Raw genomic sequence first — 18,937 nt, forward strand, 5'->3', positions numbered from 1 at the left:
TTTGACAAGGACCAGCTGCTGTCTTGTCTCATGGTGGATGCCAGAGAGTATTTATGGCAGGAGAATTTAACTGTAAAATGTTGAGACAGGTGTAGCATCTGTGTTTAGTCTGGTAAGGAATATCCTTGAGGGTTATTTCAGTACCATGGAAGGTGTTTTTCATTGCAGGTTGACTCATACAAAATTAATATCTCATCCCTAGATTGCTCTGCAGAAAATGCAAAGAACTCATGAATACTTTGTGAAAATTAACTTAAGGATAGATTTAAACTATTACAGTGCAAGTTCTAAAACAGTGGAGTGATTAACATTGCATTTTCAAATGTTGAGAGGGTCAGTGCAGTGTGTTTCACTTAATACATACAGTTCTTTTTGTTTAATAAACCTTTTAATAAAATGAAATGCTTTTAATTTTTTTACAGGTATAATGGTATTTACAATGCAACATTCATACAGTATGTCCTACTGTATGTTTGCAGTATGTTCGACTGCGGTATACTGCATACTGCAGTATGTTCTGCTGTGGAGAAAATAAAATATATTTGACTGGCATCATTCATATTAAAAATGTTTTTTCCAAAATCTGTTGTCAAAGGGAGACAAAGGAAGCATTGGATTGCCTGGTGTTATTGGATCCAAAGGCCAGAAGGTACGACTACTGTATATTTGAAGAGATTTGTTTAATGTTTTCAGAGAGTAAATTGAATGGAATAAACTATGCTTTTTAATATAATTAATATTCTTTTTAATGTTTTGTTTTTACAAATATTTAGGCTTTATACCTGTATAAAGAATTTCATATTGAAGATTCTGGACATGAAAATCCAGAACATGTAAAATTACTGTTGGTATTTAGAAAATAACATGGTCCTTTTGGTGTTTTTGATGCCAGTGCAAAGCTGGGAAAATGAAACTACCCTAGCCATACTGGCAAATACAGGGTCAAAATCAGTACCCATGATACTGTATGTTTCTTTTGCACAGCCTGGGTTTCAGCTCAATGTAAGAAATGGACAGAGATCCAAGTGGATGTAATATTGCATACTGTATTATTAGCGGTTTTCTAAAAGGAAGAAAACTCTGCTGCCAATATTATCTAGTCTGATTTTGGAAAAATAAAAATCCTACAGGAGTAGATCATAGATTCAATTATTGTGGGTGTTTTGTGATTATCTTAAAAGTCTTGGATGCAGTAGGATGTACATAAACTGTGAACCTTCATTACAATTCCAGACATTCCAGTTTAATAGAAGAAGGCATGCTCATTTATCTTCTTTGTAATTGGTTGTTTCATATTGTCTGTTTGTAATTAGATCCTTCATGTTGTCTACTTGCAACTGGATACTTCATATTGTCTATACTTAATTACTAGTTTCTGTGTGTGCTCTTTGCTCGTATTTATATTTAGATTCATGAATTCATGCTTTTGAATCATGCTAAATTGGCTTCAGGAAGCCAAGAATGAAAGAATGCAATTAAATGTCAAAGGTGTGCAGTAGGTAACCATAGTGAGTATATACCTTTTAAAAGAGAAATCCATGTTTAAACCCATTATTCCTATTTTTCTTATTTAGTGTGTAAACCAAGATTTAAAAAAAAATGCTTTCTTTTCTGCATAGGGTGAAATGGGGCCGGCTGGTTTACCAGGCGATGTGGTAAGAAAAATATTATTTAAAGGTGAAATAGCATTATGTGTTATAAACAATATTGCCTGGAACTGACATACAGTGCATTTCTAGGTCAATCAATGCCAAATTGCTACTTTACATTTACTACAGTATCTTACTGTGTGAGAGAGAATGAGAGAGATTGTGATACAAACAGACATACAGTATACTGCCAAGGTCTCTTAACACAGGTCCTTTCTACTATAGATTAGTGTTCAAAGATCTTGCCCAAACCGTACTCAATCACACTTCTATTTGTGTGAGCCTGCCATTTCCTTCACTACAGGTGCAGTACTACTTTAGCAATTTTATACTCTCAGCTATCGGCAAATTAATCATGTATATCAAAACAGTAGAAAGCCAACAAAAGCAATATTGATTCAGGTCTTTTATGGCGCTAGTTCCATTGAACCAGAAATGTGAAATTATGGTTGAATAATAGTGAAAGACAACACTGTAGGATATGCCATCCTTTGGATAGGATATTACATTAGAACCCTGTTATTCACCATAAATACAGATTCCACTGCAATATTCCTACGAATAGGTTAGCTAACTCTGCGATCCTGCTGGTTCCCATTTAAGGCTTACTCCATTTAGCCCACCTACATGTCCACCATGATTGTATCAATAGAGTAAACTTTCTTCCTTATTTGTTGTGTTACTGACAGAGGTGAGTGCAGCAACTTGGTTGAGAGTAACATATTGTACAGTACATCCTGCCCCTAATATAAAGCATTCTGGAATCTTTCTGTGTGAATGTACTTTACAAGCAAGGATTTATCATTATTTTGCTATTGCCACAAATATTTTTACTTACAACAGCGTACTTAAATATTTCAATTTAATAGTCATCGAAATTCATTGTCTATATGATTGCAGCATTGTTTGATTTATTGTACATGCAATGTATTTTTAATGTATTTACTGTTAAACTATTATCTCTTTCTGTGAATCCATCTCCAGATTCAAAAGGAAGGCTTTAAGGGAGAACAAGTAAGTACAGTTTCTTTCATTCTCTGGGACTTAATTCATTTCTTTGAGGTTTTATCTATGTTTACTTATCATCTAAAAAAAGCAACAACCTTTTAAATAAGTTTACTGTTGTGATTTGACTCTGTGTGTTAACGTTTTAAACACTGCTGAATTATTAGATGACACCCTGTGTCATATAAGAAGTTGAGTGAACAATCCATTAAAAAAATGGTGACTGGCTGGAAGTCAAGTTTGAAACCATGGGTTATGGCAGCGGTCAGAATTGGACACTTTCAGATTCTGGTGAAAGACAATTTTTTCTAACACATTAATCTGGCTGTCTAGGGACCACCAGGACCCCGCGGCCCCCCAGGACCTGATGGACCTCCAGGACCCCCTGTAAGTAATAAGTTAGAAATATAAACCTGGATAACCAAAGAACACAATGCAATACACTTTAACTCTTACAGGAAACAGAAGGTACAACCATTACAATATCCTGCTCAATGCATTTAAAAAAAATGTTATCTTTTAGTAAAAAAGGGACAAAGTACAGATTCTGGGCTAGGAATTTTAATGGTATCATTCAAATACAGAATGATTGGTTCAAACAGATTTATTAAATAGAGTTTGACATAATTGTTTATTGGAAATATTTAACCCAAAAGAAAGAGCTTTTTCTCGGAAGAGTTGCGTTTCAGATTTATATGCAGAGACAGAACACAGCTTATGAAATTCAATAAATAAATGCTTTTATTCATAACATTGTATTGTCTGTTCAAAGATTTCTATTTCATTTTTCCTCTCATGAATCACTTTGTTTTGTCTCACTCATGAAATCATTTTACACACTTCAATTGACCATGATTATAGGGGAAATATTGTCAAAGTACTGCCTGTGAAATTAAATCTTTAGAACTGGTTATTGAGTCATGACAATCAGGTCTGTTGCAGCTTGCTTCTCTTTGTTCTGCACTGCAAATCTTTTTTGTTTATTTTTAAATCAAAGAAAACCATACTTTACAGTGTATATGTGACTGCTTATTAAAGTATTTCAACATTTTATTTGTTAATATTTTTTCACTTTTACTTATTTCCAGCACCAGATATAGTACATTTATTTTGCTAAGTGTCATTTTAAATAAAGTAAAATCAATATATTTTGCCTGGGTACTGCTGTGGAATACGTTGGCACAGTTTCAATTTCATTTACCTTAATGGTAGACCACATATTTTGCAAGCATTTCCACTATTATTGAATATTAGTAATACAGACTATTAGAAGTCATAATAATTTTCATGACAAGTATTTTTTTTTCATTAGGGTTTACCTGGTACTGATGGACTACCTGGAGAGCCTGGCTTACAAGGTCAAAGAGTAAGTCAAACTGAAAATTTGAAGATTACACTTAATGCTGTTCGGAATATCAGTTATGGGGGGGAAATGTTCTGGTAATGGATGGTATGCTGCTGCAATGACTGGATTTGCTGCCTCACAGTGCTGGGAGCCTTGGATCAATTCTGGGCTTGGGGTGCTGTAGTATCTGCATGGAGTTTTATGTTCGTCCTATGTTTGTGTGGATTCTCCCTTTTCTCCAAGGTTTATTTTCCTCTCACAATCCAAAAGCATACTGGTAGGTTAATTGTTTTCTGGGAAAATTGGCACTAGGTGTAAGGGTGAGCGTGTCTGTGTTTGTGTCTGTATGTCTGCCCTGTGATGGATTGGTGTCCTATCCAGGGTGTTTCCTGTCTTGTGCCCATTGCTTACCTGGATAGGCTCTGGCTCAGCCATGACCCTGAACTGAAAGAAGTGGTTAGAAAATGGAAAGATGTTCTGGAAATTTGCTCAATTAAAAACTTCTGTGTGTATGTTTAAATCAAAGACTGATAAAACTAGCAAAATAAAACTGATAAAAAAACAAAGATTTATACAGTACTTTTTCCATGTCTGACTTGTTTAAGCATAGCAAATGTGTAGAAACTTGTAAAATACCTACAGTTCTGTGATGTGTAAAGAAATAATTGCTTTTTATTCTGGCTCTTATAAAAAAAAATCAGACATAAAATTGTTCTTTAATTGATAATGTTTTACATGAATGCTTATACGGTATGGTCTAGTCTGTTAGAAGACCCACAGGTGATAATGTTAAGCCAAAGGGCTTTTTGCAACTCTTTGCAGCTTGGCAAAGAATATTTAACTTACTGCAATATTCAGCATTACTTAGTTTGTATCTTAACTAGTTGTGAGAGAATGAAACGCTTCATTGATGCCCTTACTTACAATGATGCACAAAAGATTTAATCAAATCCTTTATACATAAATATTAAACTCACAAAACATACTGTATTAACATTAATACAGCTAGAGGGATTCTGATGGGTGAGCAGTATCAAAAGTGACATGCTGTCAGATTTGAAACATTTTAAAGTTAGTACTGGGAACAACCTCCCTGAATATTAGGATAATCCTGGAAGTGTTGACATACTGTATAGACTGGAATTAGCCTCTGAAGACTGTGGGATGTTCTGTCAAATGTCCTGTGCTGGAGCAAAAACAGGTTAAGACAGGCAAGTTGTGGTTATCTTCTGTTAATGGTATTGATGAGCTGTTCCCATAAATTGTCTACTTGATTGGGGTCTGGAGCAAAAAATCCACAGCAACATTCTTTTCCTGAAGTGGTGTCATTATAATCCTTGCACTCTGGTCTTGCAGCACTAGACATCTTTGTTGGAATGAAAAATCCAATGGCTCCAAACAATTTATCAATTTATCACAGAGCAGTATGGTTACCCTTAATCTGCACCAAAGATTCTTGTGTTAAAAGGAATTACTCCTCATATCATCAAACTTCCACCCTCTCCCCAGTTTTCTCGAAGAACTTGACAGTCATTATAATGTTGACCATATAATCCATCCTTCTATGGACCATCCTTGGTCCATAGAAGACAATTATTTAATTAAATTTACTGTCAATGTTATCTCTGAATGATCCTTAAGTGTGCAGGTCACTTTCTTGTAAACAACCAGCCTTTCTTCTGATATGCAGGTTATTGCTTACAGGAATTTCTCAGTTGTAGTCATTGAAATCCAAAAACAAATTTGGAGATAGAACAGATGGAGATGACAGTCCATGACATAATGTGTTCATCAAAAAACTGGTTTCCTGGTTGTTCTGGGTGCTTCTGATGATTCACCCAGAAAATTTCATTCACAATTTTTCTCATACAGAAGCCATCTTCAGTCATATTGACCAATGGATCTTCACAACTTAAGAAGAGCGTGGTCATATTTTCACCCCTCTTTCAATAATTAAAATGATTGTTTTGTAACAAAATCTTAATGTATTTTAAGACTTTTAGATTTTCTCAATATATTTAACTCAATTCAGACACATTTTAATGAAATAATCAGACATAGGCTCACTCACTCAAGGGTCTGATTTTTAGTTATTAGGACTTACTATTATATGGAAGCACATTCTGCCACCAAGGGAAAAAAAATTGCATCTCATAATTGTGAGAGAACTAATTATCTCGTAATTACGAGATAGCAATGCTTACGTCAGTGCATGTCCAACCTGTTATGTTTTGCACTGAATGCATGTAGAAGCTACCGCGAACTTGGCTAGCACTTTCGGTTTAATGATTGTGTCAGTGTCCAGCCCTGCAGAATTTGCACAGATTTACTTTCGACAGGGGTTTAGTCATAATGAAATCTTGCAATTTTGAGCAAATATGAACAGAATCATTACAAGCATGAGGACCAGGTTTGTGGGATTAAGAGATCAAAGCAATGATGGTTCCGTTGTGAACTGTTATACAGTACATGCAATCACTTCCACTGCTTAAAACTGTAAGTCCACACGTAGCAATATAGGTATTAAAGGAATAAGTTAGGAATAAGGCTTATTCCATGCTGAAAAGAGAAAAAAAAACACAACGTTTTGACTGTGAGGGCTTCAGCATGAAATAAACCTTTAACTTGTTCCTTTGCAGCCTACGCATGCTGACACAGCTACCTACAGTACTTGATATAGGTATTATATGACAATTGTGCTATTGCGTGATCACATAAAGTACTCTAGAATAACTATCTTGTAATTACGAGATAATTTTCTCGTAATTATGAGATAATTCCTTATCTTGTAATTATGAGACAATTTTCTCGTAATTAAGAGATAAGGGCAAGGATTTTTTTTTCCTTGGCGACAGCAATGCGCTTCCTTACTGTTATGTAGGTTACTACTGTATGTCAGAAATGTAACAACAAAACAAACAAAAATGTTAGGTGCCTTTTATGAACATTTTTACAGTATATGTAAATAAAAATAATTATATTCCATAAGAAAAATAAGTGCAAATGATTTTATTATATAAAAATATTCAATTCTATTCTTGTATTAAGTTCTGCACTTTTGCTTTCATATATAAAAAAAGAGAATTTAAATACCAGGTGAATGAAATTTCATACTTTACAGTACAGTAATACCTCAATAATCACTACAAAGACTTGGAACAGTTAAAATATGCTACAGTTTAAAGATGGTTTAAGAGGCATGACTCCCAACAGAGAAGAAGTGGTTTTATGAAACAGGGATGCTGACTTCTCAAACCTTTGGGTATATTCAGTTTCTGAATTGCTGCCTGTAGAATAACTTGGTTGAACAGTCTAGCCCACAGTGGCCACAGTTTCCTGTCTGCACTTGAGCATCATCAAAGACCGAGTTACAGGTGGACTTTACAGCTGCATTAAATTATGAATGTGTTTTTTATCTTTTTTGTCATTTACATGCAACCCCTTAAAATAAGATTTGGCTTAATAACTTGCTAACCTGAAAGGTCTTGAGAGAGCTGAAAATTTAACTGAATCTAACACAACTGTTCCAAATGAAAAAAAAAAGAGAAAAATGTTTTTTTTTGTTGCTCAAATATCCTATTCCTTCTAACAGAAATACGAGAGATGAACTACAATTATGTTGGTATAACAGAAGGTTCACAGTGAGAAAGTGCTACCATACCCAATGAAACATGTAATTTTGTTGGATTTCCTGTTCTGACTGTGGAAAATGGCTTATAGCACAAATTCTATTCAAATTAAAATTATACCACCTATCAAAAATATACATTATGCTCAAGTGTATATTGAAAAAAACTCCTGAGCTAATATTTTAGCCCTCTTTAACTTCTTTCTTTGAAAGTCATGTTCTAAAGTGTAGTATCTAAGGTAACTGCTGAGTGTTTTTAAACTTCATACTAAACAAATGGGCACCAGATTCATGACAGAAACAGAAAGTTAATAATTCTAAAATTTCCACAACATATGACATGTGAAGGGTGGTATGGTAGCACAGTGGGTATCATTGCCACATCACGGTGTTGGGTCCCTGGGTTCAATTCTTGGGATGCTATCTAGTGGAGCTTGTACAGTATGCTATCCCTGTGTTTGTATAGGCTTTCGCCGGGTCCTCAGATTTATTACCATAGTCCAAAGGCATACTGGTGGGTTAATTGGCTTCTGAGAAAATTCTGAGTGTATCTGCCCTGTGATTGACTGGTGTCCCATCCAGGGAGTATTCAGCTTTCTAGCCTTTGCTTGCCTGGATGGAGGTTCCAGCTCCCCTCCAACCGTGTATTGGATCAAGTGCTTAGCAGACAGATGGATGACCTGTGAAACGTCCAAGCAGGACCTGTGACTACACTGGGCTGTAGTAGTAGGCCAGGAGTTAATTGTAGAAAGTAGGGCTCCAGTACTGCTTTAATCTCTTTCACTCATCTGTGGTTGGCTGGAGAACATGAAAATGAATTTCCTGAATTAGTCAGACAACTGTGAAAACTGATACGTGGTTTTATGAACTGTACTGTACAAATAATTCAGCATGGTTTATTCCTATGAAGTAACACAAAGTTAGAAGATATAGAGTGTCCTATCTCAAGAAGATTCTTCACTTTTTACTTTCTTTTTTATGTTATCCTCTTGAACTTCAATTCTACGTGTTAGTGATGAAACAATCTAGAAAAGGGATCTCCAACTTCTTAATCCTGGAAAGCCCCAATCCACTCAATCCAGTTTTTTAGGTCACCTTTACATCACCAATTTCTGAAGGTATGGAACAATTCAATAGTGATCAATCAAACATGATTTGTTCAATTAAGTAATTGAGAGATAATTTTGGCCAAAAAAGTAAGTACTCCTCAGCCCTCAAGGCCCAGAGTTCTCTTATCTGAACTGAATACTGTAACTGCTTGATTGGAAATACCTGTAAATTATTGAAGAATCTTTAAAAAAAGAGTGACTAATTAGAGTGGGACTTTCCAGGACTAGGACTGCAGATTCCCTGATCTATCATTATGCCCTTTTCCTTTCAGTTTTAGAATGACTCTGTTGCCCATTCCCTTAAGCAATTTCCTCAGTGATCTGAACAAACATAGATTGTAATTGCTTTGCCAGGTACCTTGATTTGTGCAGTACCTTACCTGCTGTACTGTACATCCTTCAAGTATGAGTCCTTGGGAGCCACTCCATAAGTACCTCCAACCAGAAGTCTTTTGTAGATAGTAATGTTTTAAGTATAAAGAAGTCTAAGATATTTGTCTGAGCATCATATCAGGGCAGATCACCCTGCAGAGAAATAAAAAATATATAACCAGTCTAAATATAACTATGCATATACAGTACCTATACATTTTACATTCGATGCGAAAGTGTAGTATGAATTTGTGCTTTAATTACCAAGTAAAGCTGTTTAATGTTCATTTCAAATTTCAAAGAAGTTTGGAGTTTCCAGACTCTATCTTTTTCTGTATTTCTTTAGACATCTAATAACATTATGTTGTGTTCCTTGCAGAAGAAATCTCTATCTTAAGTTCCAAGTTACGGTGTATATTGTTCTTTATTGTTTGAAACATTATATCAAATACTGTAAGTTCACTTTTCCCCTTTGAAAAAAATGCATATTTTAAAACTTTCAGTAGTCTAAGCTTGCATTAAAAATGCTTTACTGATCACCTGCTCTACTGTACTGTTTCAGGGAAGGAAAGGAGAAAGTGGGCTGCCTGGAGTTGATGGGTTGCCAGGACCACCAGTAAGAATAAGCATTTGTCAGTTTTGCTTAAACATTTTCATCAATTCAAAATAAAATAATACATCATTGATTTATTCTTTTACTTTCCAAACAAATACAGGATCATTTGTGGGGAAAATACTCTTTATTAAAACATATTCATGCTTTGTAGAACATACAGTACATATTCTTTATTCAAGAGCATACACACATAATTCAGTTTACACCTTTCAGTTTAATGGTATTAACAGGCCATACTTGGCAGTTACATAATCCTGCTGTATATGGAGCGTCTACAGTGGCTTCCGTAGTTGAGGATCCATTCTGTTTTGTGAGTCATGGGATCTGCTAAACTCTTTTCCATGCATATCTGCTATTACTAAATATCCTAATACTCATGAGGGAATTCGTGCAATGTAAAGGCAGTGAAAACAGAGAAAGATAAATATTCCCAATATGTCTTTTCTTTTAAAAGTCAGTTTTTAGAAGTCCTAAAATGAAAGTTAGTTATATTGTTGGTAATTTCTTTTTACCCTTATGTCAGCTATGATATTATTTTTTCCCCTTTAGTGTTGTTAACACTGTATGTCCACTATCCTTTATTATAAATTTCATGTTTCTTCACTGTTCACAGTGAGTGCAGCTAACTTTCCCCCTCTTGTGGATATGCTATGCTCTACACATGCTCTACACATAGAGAGATATCTGGCCACCATTGGTGACCATTTATCTTTTATTTTTTCATTTTGTTCTAAACGTGAATACTGTAAGTTTAATTACTGTTTTCCTTATTTTACAAATGTTTTAGGGTCCTCAGGGTCCTCCTGGAAATCCTGGAAATATGGGACATCCTGGACCTCCAGTAAATATTTATTGCTATCAATTTTAATGTCTTGAAAATAAAGAATTTCACTTCATAACCGGACTACCTGTTATCCAAACCAAATACAGAGAAACCCTTATCTTTTAGCTTTGTCTTGATGGTATTTTTATTTTCTACTACAACTAGAAAAGGTACTTTTCCAAGTTTATGTGTTTGAGCTAGTTAAGGATTAAAGGATTGTTATAAGAATGCTTCATTTGAGCTATACTGTAGATGTATCTCTTCTCATTTACTACATTATTGTACTGTATGTCTACAACAGACTAATCAAATAAACCATGTTAAATTTACTGCAGACCAAAACTGCTAATTTAACTAATTAACTTCACTTGTCTTTATGTATTTGTAATATATTTTTAGGGCTTACCAGGTGAAATTGGATTTTCTGGAAAACCAGGAGAGCCAGGAAAACCTGTAAGTACTTTAATGTGGGTTAAGATGGGAAGTAGTTAGGGTCAGATGTTTTATACTGCTTTATTATAATGGCTTATCCTAGGGTAACACAAACCATCACTATCTATGGTCATAACGTCCAGCTGTAACATTTCGTTCTTGCTCATTTACTCAAACAGTTGTATTAACTCTTCCCTGCATGTGATTTAAATACAGAAACGTTGTGAAATAAACATTACTAGGTAAACAAAAAACAATTGCTACGAACAGATTTAAAGAGACATTATCATGGATACCAGTGTTTGAATCATTCATTTTTTGGACATCAAAAGATGTAACGCACAGTGAAATATTGTGTTGTATGAAAATATGTGAAGTTATTGAGATGCTTCATGTCCATGTTATTGTTGTTGCTTTTATTTACAATGATTTAGTTACCCAGCAAAAACTAACACACATTTCACTGGGAAGTTATATCTTCATGTTGTATTTTTTAGATTCATTTGTATGTGATGAAATGCCCCCCAAAAATTTTAAAAAATAAGTTTGTTGATTTAAACAGAATTATCCAATAACAATTCAAGTAAATCAGTTATGTTATTGCTTTATATTACAGGGTGTCTCAAACATTTTTGCAGGTGTTCTTAATTTAACCTCGCAGTCCGATTGAATTTGCCACCCTGTGGCTCAACAGTCGCTGTTTAGTACAATTCCATATAAATTCTCTTCAGACTTCACTGGCACCGCCAGTCTTCTGTCCTATCACAAAGTATACATTATATTGAAGGAAAAGACAGTCCTTAAGAATTGTGAGGGTTTGTAGAAAATGTAATTGTTTGTTTTTCTCCAAGGGCTTACCTGGTAAAGATGGGCTGGATGGCCTTCCAGGAAATGATGGGCCAAAGGCAAGTAATTATTACCAGCACAACTTCCCCTGGGGACAGGCATTCACACCCCTTGCTGTAGCTAAAGCAATTGTGGATATCATTTCTGTCGTTTGGATTAGCTGGACTGTTTCTTTGTTCGTGTATGTCATGGGAAAGTCAGACCACATAAGAAAATAATACTATTTTTTTCATTTCTTGACCTTCTAAATATCTTTTGGTACTGCCAATGAAGTTTTAGGTAGAACTACACTATATATTATTTGCTTTTTAGTTATAATAGCTATAATATAAATTAAGGGTGACATGGTAGCGCTGTGGTTAGCATTGCTACCTTATGGCACTGGGGCCCTTGTATTGATTCCAGACCTGGGGGGCCATCTGTACTGAGTTTATATCCTCCCACAGTACAAAGGCATACTGGTAGATTCATTGGCTTCTGGGAAAATTGATCCTGATGTGAGCATGTGTGTTTCCGTGTATGACCTACTGTTGACTAGTGTACTGCTGGAGTTCTGTCTAGGGTGTATCCTGCCTTGCGACTCTGAATTGGATCAAGCAGCTAGAAAATAGATGGATGGATTACATAACCATTTAGGAATACAATGCATACATGTTGCCAAGCAGTTGTGACTTTCTCCAAACCACCCTGCTGTAGGCTTTTATTAAACTTTCATGCATGAAGCTCTCTAGATGCTTCTACTGTAGATCTCTTCTACAGGAGAGGAAGGCACAGGGATGAAGAATTCCCTTTTCACCGTGACATTGGAACACAGTAGGACTGACACCATTATGTGAAGCATTGACTTCTACCATGAAAGGGAAACAGGGATCTCACAGAGATTTCTGTAGATGTTTAAATAATCGCTTTTCATTTATTTTCTTTTATCTTTTAGGGTTCACCAGGAGAACCAGGTCTAGATGGGTTCCCTGGAAAACCTGGTCCTAAGGTAAGGCATTATTTTATGATTCAGAGCTGTGAATTATAGAAGGGCAAATATTAATCTTGTTTATACAGTATGGTTTAAAGAGACATTAGGAAGAATTTTGAGAACGCTAAAAAATGTCACACATTCAGGTTTGTTAAAATTCCCTGAGAGCGCATAGTAATAGTAATCACATTGTATTGGCACCTCACTTGGATTTCAAGAGAGAAAAAGAAAAGGCTCAAATTAGGAAATTAATTAAAATAATTGTGTCTCTCACTAATTTCCTACATCTTTTACAGGGAGATATGGGACCACCAGGACCAATCGGTCTACAGGGAAACAGAGTGAGCTCCCCTTCACATTGTGTTTTGATTTTTCTTGTAATATTTTGTAAAAAAGATAGCACCAGCATTGTCAATGCCTCTGTCAATATGAGCTGTTGTAATTTTCTCGCAGGGAGAGGCAGGGCCTCCAGGTTTGCCTGGATTAATTGGCGCAAGAGGTGAAAAAGGAAGTCAAGTAAGTTTCCTTGTTATGATCAGCCAATATAATGTATAACCAATTTAAATTAGCAAGTTGCTAAGAACAAAAGAGATGTTTTAGATGTTAGGAGGCTATTTTTACCCATTTTGTTTAAATACTCAGAGCCAATTTATTCTGAAATCCATAGGCTTTGAATTGAATCCGTCCAGTCACTTCTCAAAGGATATCTTCAACAACCTGTATTGTGAATTTCATCCAGGCCCTGCACAACATTTTTTTTGTAAAAGAGTGTCTTGTACTGTACAGTATTTTCAGTGTTAAATGCATCTGTTCATTTCCACCTGTTACTCTTTCTCCCTGTTGATTATGAGTAATTTTGAAACCTTAAAGCTGAGAGAGTCATGGCCATCCCCTTGAATAAGTATTGTAACAGTTTGCTAGATGGGGCAGTGCTGCTTCTTGAATAAGTCTCTAAACTAATAACAAGTAGGTTGTGGGTTCAAGTCCCCACTGCAGACCCTGCTGTTTTGTATGTGGCTCAGATGGAATTACGTGTTTCCAATATGCCAAGGATCTCTGCTTCCGCTTCTTTGAAATTCAAGTTGAACAAGGGCTGAAAACCTACCAAGACTCAGTTCCTAGATGTTGACGAAGGTTCTTCATTTATAATTTCACTAAACTAAGCATAAGCCAACAGGACAGGTTACAAATGAGAGGTCATTCAATGTCTCGTCCAGTTTGAAATTGGAACTGAGCTAATCTCATCCTCCTGTTTCTTGAAAAAAATCAGGTGATCAGCTTCAGCATCATGACTGTAGAGATTTGCTTTTATCACCCTTTGTGTAAAGAAGTGCTTCCTGTTAGTTTTAAATGCACTTCCATATAGCTCCCATTTATCAGTTATGCCCTCTAGTTTCAATATTCCTTCTGGAAAACTGGTGTTGACTTGAAAAAGTACCACATAGTTTTCTTAGCCTTCCTTATACAGTATGTTGATAAAGACTGGAGGGTTAATACTAAGTATCTCATTATCCTTTTATACTACAAATCTGGGTTTGGAGTGTTTGTGGACATACTATTTCCTCTAGGTAAGCCATCTGACATCTATATATGTCTAAATATACAGTACATTCCCTCCTGTCAAAACTATAATTAGATCTGTCCTTTAACACATTTTCCTTCAAGGGTGAACCAGGAAGAGAAGGAGCCATGGGACCAAGAGGGGAAAAAGGCAGTCAGGTAAGATGGATGCAGATTGAACACAGATAGGCAGAAGACAGCATCAGCTTTGGATTTTTCAGAAACTAGCATGAAAATATCCTAACAGAAAAAAAAAACAGTTGCATACTGTTGATGCCGTTGTTGATCTGCTGGTACCTAAAACATGGCAGTTGCAGACTACTTTTATTCAAAGTTGTATATGTGGAGGGAAGTGGTGGAGGTAATGGACCCATTAATGAACATACAAAATACCGTATATTTCTGTAATCTTCTAAATTGTGCACATCATACTGTATGAGTTTTGTCTATGTGCTGTAGAACAATTAACTAAAGCAAAGCCCATTGTTTGGATCTGTAGGGGCAGGTAGTTTCACAGTTAGGAGCTCAGCATCAACAGTGTTCACAAAAATTTAAAACCTATGTTTTAAAGCCTTAAGCTTAGCATTAAGCTAGTGTCTGGAACATTTAACGTATATTTCAGCAACACATTGGATATGAAAGAAACAACACCCGTACTGACTTTTTTTTCTGAGCATTATGGTTTTTACAATGATTACCTGAAATACTATGATAGTGTACAAATGGAGGATGCAGATGGAAAGGCAGTATGATACTTGTTAAACATATATATTTTTTTAAAATATAGTGTTTATTTTAGCACTTTGCTGCATACAGAACTAAAATAAGTGATAATTACTTTTTAAAACCATTTAAACCTAGCTTGTTGAGTGCTCACAGATGTATAATTTCAAGATTTCTTCTACCTTACCACTAATATCATTGCCTCATATGCTATATACTGTACATCTCAAATCAGATTGCTGTAAGATAAAGTAAAGAAATCATGCATTTGTGCTATTAAATAATTAGTTAGATCTAGTCAGCTTGCCAAAATTAATTTTAGAAAGCTTGGCGTCCCCAATACAAGCATATTCAGCATAGAGTGTGATATTTACTGACAAGCCAAACTAATTCAATTAGACAAAATAATATGCCAGTATCCAAACTAAGAACTTCTTGGCTTTGATCCAGGGTGATGTTGGTCCAGAAGGGCCTGCTGGACCCCCAGGAAAAGTAAGTACAGATTTTTTTTCCCTCCTATTCATATGACTTATTGGATGGGTTTACCACATGAATAAAAAATACTGTAGCCTCAATAATAATTATGAATAATTGTCCAAATTGCTTACAAAACACTTAAATTTTAATAAATAATTCAGTAGTCTGTAAATGCTAATTTATAAATATGACATATTAAAAAAATAATGCTTTTGCTACGTATTTGCAGTATCACTTAGAAAAAATGCTGTGTTGCAAAGACCATGCAGGATTTGCCACTCTGCCATGCAGTACAGCCCAACTTTGTGGAGTGACTGAGATATTGCTGACTCGTGGAGATCTTTCACTTCAGCTATTGAACTCTGTATCTTTTTCAAAGTTGTAGTTGGGCTTACTGTGGCATACTGTAACTAACCATTCTCTTACTTTATTTGAATGAAAAGGGTAGAACTTCATGTATTGCATATAGTGTATAATTCCATGCAGATATTATCACAGGTATGAATTATAATTATAACAAGAACGTTTCAAAGCTGCTTAGGAAGAAATATATATATATAAATATGAATATTAATATTCATACCATATGATATATGTTTTCTTGGTAATTTTGTAAAAGGACTAATGTTATATACTATATACAGTATACTGTTCATATTTACTGTATATATAGTGGTTATTTATGTGTGTTATTATCTCTTTTAAAGGTTGAAACGGTGGAAGCAGAGCCTGGAGAACCTGTAAGGAACCTTTTATTACTGCAAGATATACTTCTTTGTAAAATATTTGATTGTCCAATTGATATCTACAATAACTGCCTCAATATGAGGATACCTGTGAATGCCTCTTCAACAAGAATTGTGCAAACACATTGGCTTTCACTTTTATCAAGGAATAAGGAATTCCACACCTGTAGTAACAACACCTCTTTAGGGGAGTTCTTAGTTTAACAAGCAGTAGAAATCAAACATACAAGTGCTTTGAAATATACGTTTAATTTTCACGTTTAATAAAATTGACAGTGTCCCAACTAACATTTTGCAAATATGTTTTAATAAGGGGAATACTGTTTTAAATCTCAGGGTGAGCCTGGACAAAAAGGAGAGAAAGGTGATCAAGGACAGCCAGGTGATCCTGTGAGTAACAAGCATTCTGCTGCAGGAATTTCTATTCTTTAATGTGTTTTAAAGCCTGCCTATTAACAGGTGTTAATACTGATTTTTGTTGCATGAATAATTGGACAACTTTTGTATTCCCATTAGTAAATGTTAGCTACTGTATCTCCTACAGTAGGTAAACATGTTTTTTGGCAATGGCAATTCTTGTAGGACCAGTACATTCCTATATTTGAGAACACCCCACAACAGGGGGCTGCCAGTAATTTTCTCATGGCCATGCAACACTGGCGTCCAAAAGTGTGGCTACCAGTTGTCAGCCAGTCTTCAGTTTAACACCGTGAAATACCATGAAATCAGAAATGTGAAAGCATTGCAATGTATTGCATTTTAGGATTGCCTAAAAAGAGAGAATTAAAATTTGTAATGAAAATGACCTCCTGATGGAAATTCGTAAAGGAAATGACCTATTTTTCGTGTGGGAAAAGGAATCAATACTAACAGTTAGCCACCAGATGGCAGAAGAAGCTTAATAAAACAAGTTTCTGAGCTGATAAAAGCTGTGCTTTGACTTCATGCAGTCGCTTTTATGTAACAGAATATTAGATCTTCAAATTAATATCAGACAACTGTTTCAATTTAAACCAGTTAAACCTAAGTATTTTCCCACTCACCAACAGAATGATGTTATGGGTATTATGTGCTACAAAATATTTCGAAATTGCACAGAAAAATAAGTATCTTGACTTTGATTTGCTAGCTCTTAGCAATTGTCTTTTGTGTATTTCTTATCATATTAGTACCCCAGAACACTGCACCTACTGTATGTGAAGTGTTCAAATGACCTCATCCGAAATATAACAAATACAAATTCATTATTTTTCTTTTTTTGCCCTTTGCTCTCTGAATAATTTACAAATATGCTAAATTTAGTGAATTATCAACTGCAAAAATACTAAATCTTCCAGAAAGACAGAGTGTCCTGACAGAAGCACTGAATACTGCAAACATCGTGGGCTTTGTCCTGGAAACAACACTGAAGGAGTTTCCCACTCACATCCAACAGAAATTGCTCTCAGCGTGACACCACTTATTGGATATGCATTACAGATTGGATGATGAATGTATTACCATAAAATAAGACATTTACCACATTTTTGAGAATCTGATATGTTGTGTAAAGGGGATGTTACTCAGCAACATGACAGCCATTAACACAAATCAATTTGACCAGATACCTCAGTACTCTTAACATGAAATTATCTTTTTTAAAAACTGGAGGAAAAGAAAACATAAATCAAAATATGTATTGAAGGAATTAAGATACAGATTAAGCATGCAGATTTTTTTGTTTGCTTCCATAGAATATTTAAGTCAGAGGTGTTAAATGATGTTTATATGGCAGTTTGATGAATGCTTACAGGTATATGCAGTGCTATAAAGAATGGTATATTCTTTCTAGGTATGTTGCATGATATTTGGGGATATTCTGTGTATTGTACTTCTAGGCTAGCTAAGAAAAGGGGTGACCATCTGTTACGACCCAAGCGTCTAGGGGTATCGGGGTGTAACATTTAGGATAATTCTTTTGGAAGCAGGTGGGTTTTGGTGAGGGACTAGGAAGCGTGATAAGGGAAAGGAACTAGAGTGGTGCTAAAGAAAAGAAAATAACAAACAAAATGGAGCTGGTTAGGACAGTGAGGGAAAGCTTATCTGACTACAAAAGAAAACCCGAAACACACGGTCTTCGGAGTCTTCAACACCCTAGCTAACCTGCACTGACTACCCAAAACCATACAAGACCATACAATACATACTGTATTTGAAGCAAAAAGGCAAAAAGCTGTAAATAGATCATTAATATCTAGCCAGAGCCATATCACCCTGCAACTCACAACTGGCAACCCACTGAAGCTAAGCAGGTGTGAGCCTGGTCAGTTCTTGGATGGGAGACCTCCCGGGAAAAACTAAGGTTGCTGCTGGAAGAGGTGTTAGTCAGGCCAGCAGGGGGCGCTCACCCTGTGGTCCAGGTGGGTCCGAATGCCCCAGTATAGTGACGGGGACACTATACTGTAAATAAGCGCCGTCCTTTGGATGAGATGTAAAACCATGGTCCTGACTCTCTGTGGTCGAAAAGAGTAGGGGTGTAACCCCGGCGTCCTGGCCAAATTTCCCGTGTAAATTTCCTAATAATCCCCCTCTATGAATTGGCTACATTACTTTGTTCTCTTTCCAACTCCGACGGCAGGTGGAGCGATGCGCCGGTT

At 35.6% G+C, this 18,937-nt stretch overlaps 1 protein-coding gene across 1 annotated transcript in view; it reads left to right on the forward strand.

The window, feature by feature from the left end:
• The window catches only part of col22a1 (collagen, type XXII, alpha 1), a 90,996-nt gene that overhangs the window by 42,351 nt on the left and 29,708 nt on the right, over positions 1 to 18,937 (forward strand). Inside the window, exons 19-34 of the mRNA XM_088601840.1 lie at positions 596 to 649; positions 1,620 to 1,655; positions 2,634 to 2,663; positions 2,988 to 3,041; positions 3,967 to 4,020; positions 9,671 to 9,724; positions 10,512 to 10,565; positions 10,947 to 11,000; positions 11,831 to 11,884; positions 12,760 to 12,813; positions 13,092 to 13,136; positions 13,249 to 13,311; positions 14,461 to 14,514; positions 15,529 to 15,570; positions 16,263 to 16,295; positions 16,638 to 16,691. Of these exons, the coding sequence (XP_088457966.1) occupies positions 596 to 649; positions 1,620 to 1,655; positions 2,634 to 2,663; positions 2,988 to 3,041; positions 3,967 to 4,020; positions 9,671 to 9,724; positions 10,512 to 10,565; positions 10,947 to 11,000; positions 11,831 to 11,884; positions 12,760 to 12,813; positions 13,092 to 13,136; positions 13,249 to 13,311; positions 14,461 to 14,514; positions 15,529 to 15,570; positions 16,263 to 16,295; positions 16,638 to 16,691 (789 nt within the window). The remainder of the gene's footprint in view (positions 1 to 595; positions 650 to 1,619; positions 1,656 to 2,633; positions 2,664 to 2,987; positions 3,042 to 3,966; positions 4,021 to 9,670; positions 9,725 to 10,511; positions 10,566 to 10,946; positions 11,001 to 11,830; positions 11,885 to 12,759; positions 12,814 to 13,091; positions 13,137 to 13,248; positions 13,312 to 14,460; positions 14,515 to 15,528; positions 15,571 to 16,262; positions 16,296 to 16,637; positions 16,692 to 18,937) is intronic.

This window comes from Lepisosteus platostomus, chromosome 12 (genome assembly GCF_059453375.1).
Source record: "Lepisosteus platostomus isolate fLepPlt1 chromosome 12, fLepPlt1.hap1, whole genome shotgun sequence".
NCBI classification, from domain to species: domain Eukaryota; kingdom Metazoa; phylum Chordata; class Actinopteri; order Semionotiformes; family Lepisosteidae; genus Lepisosteus; species Lepisosteus platostomus.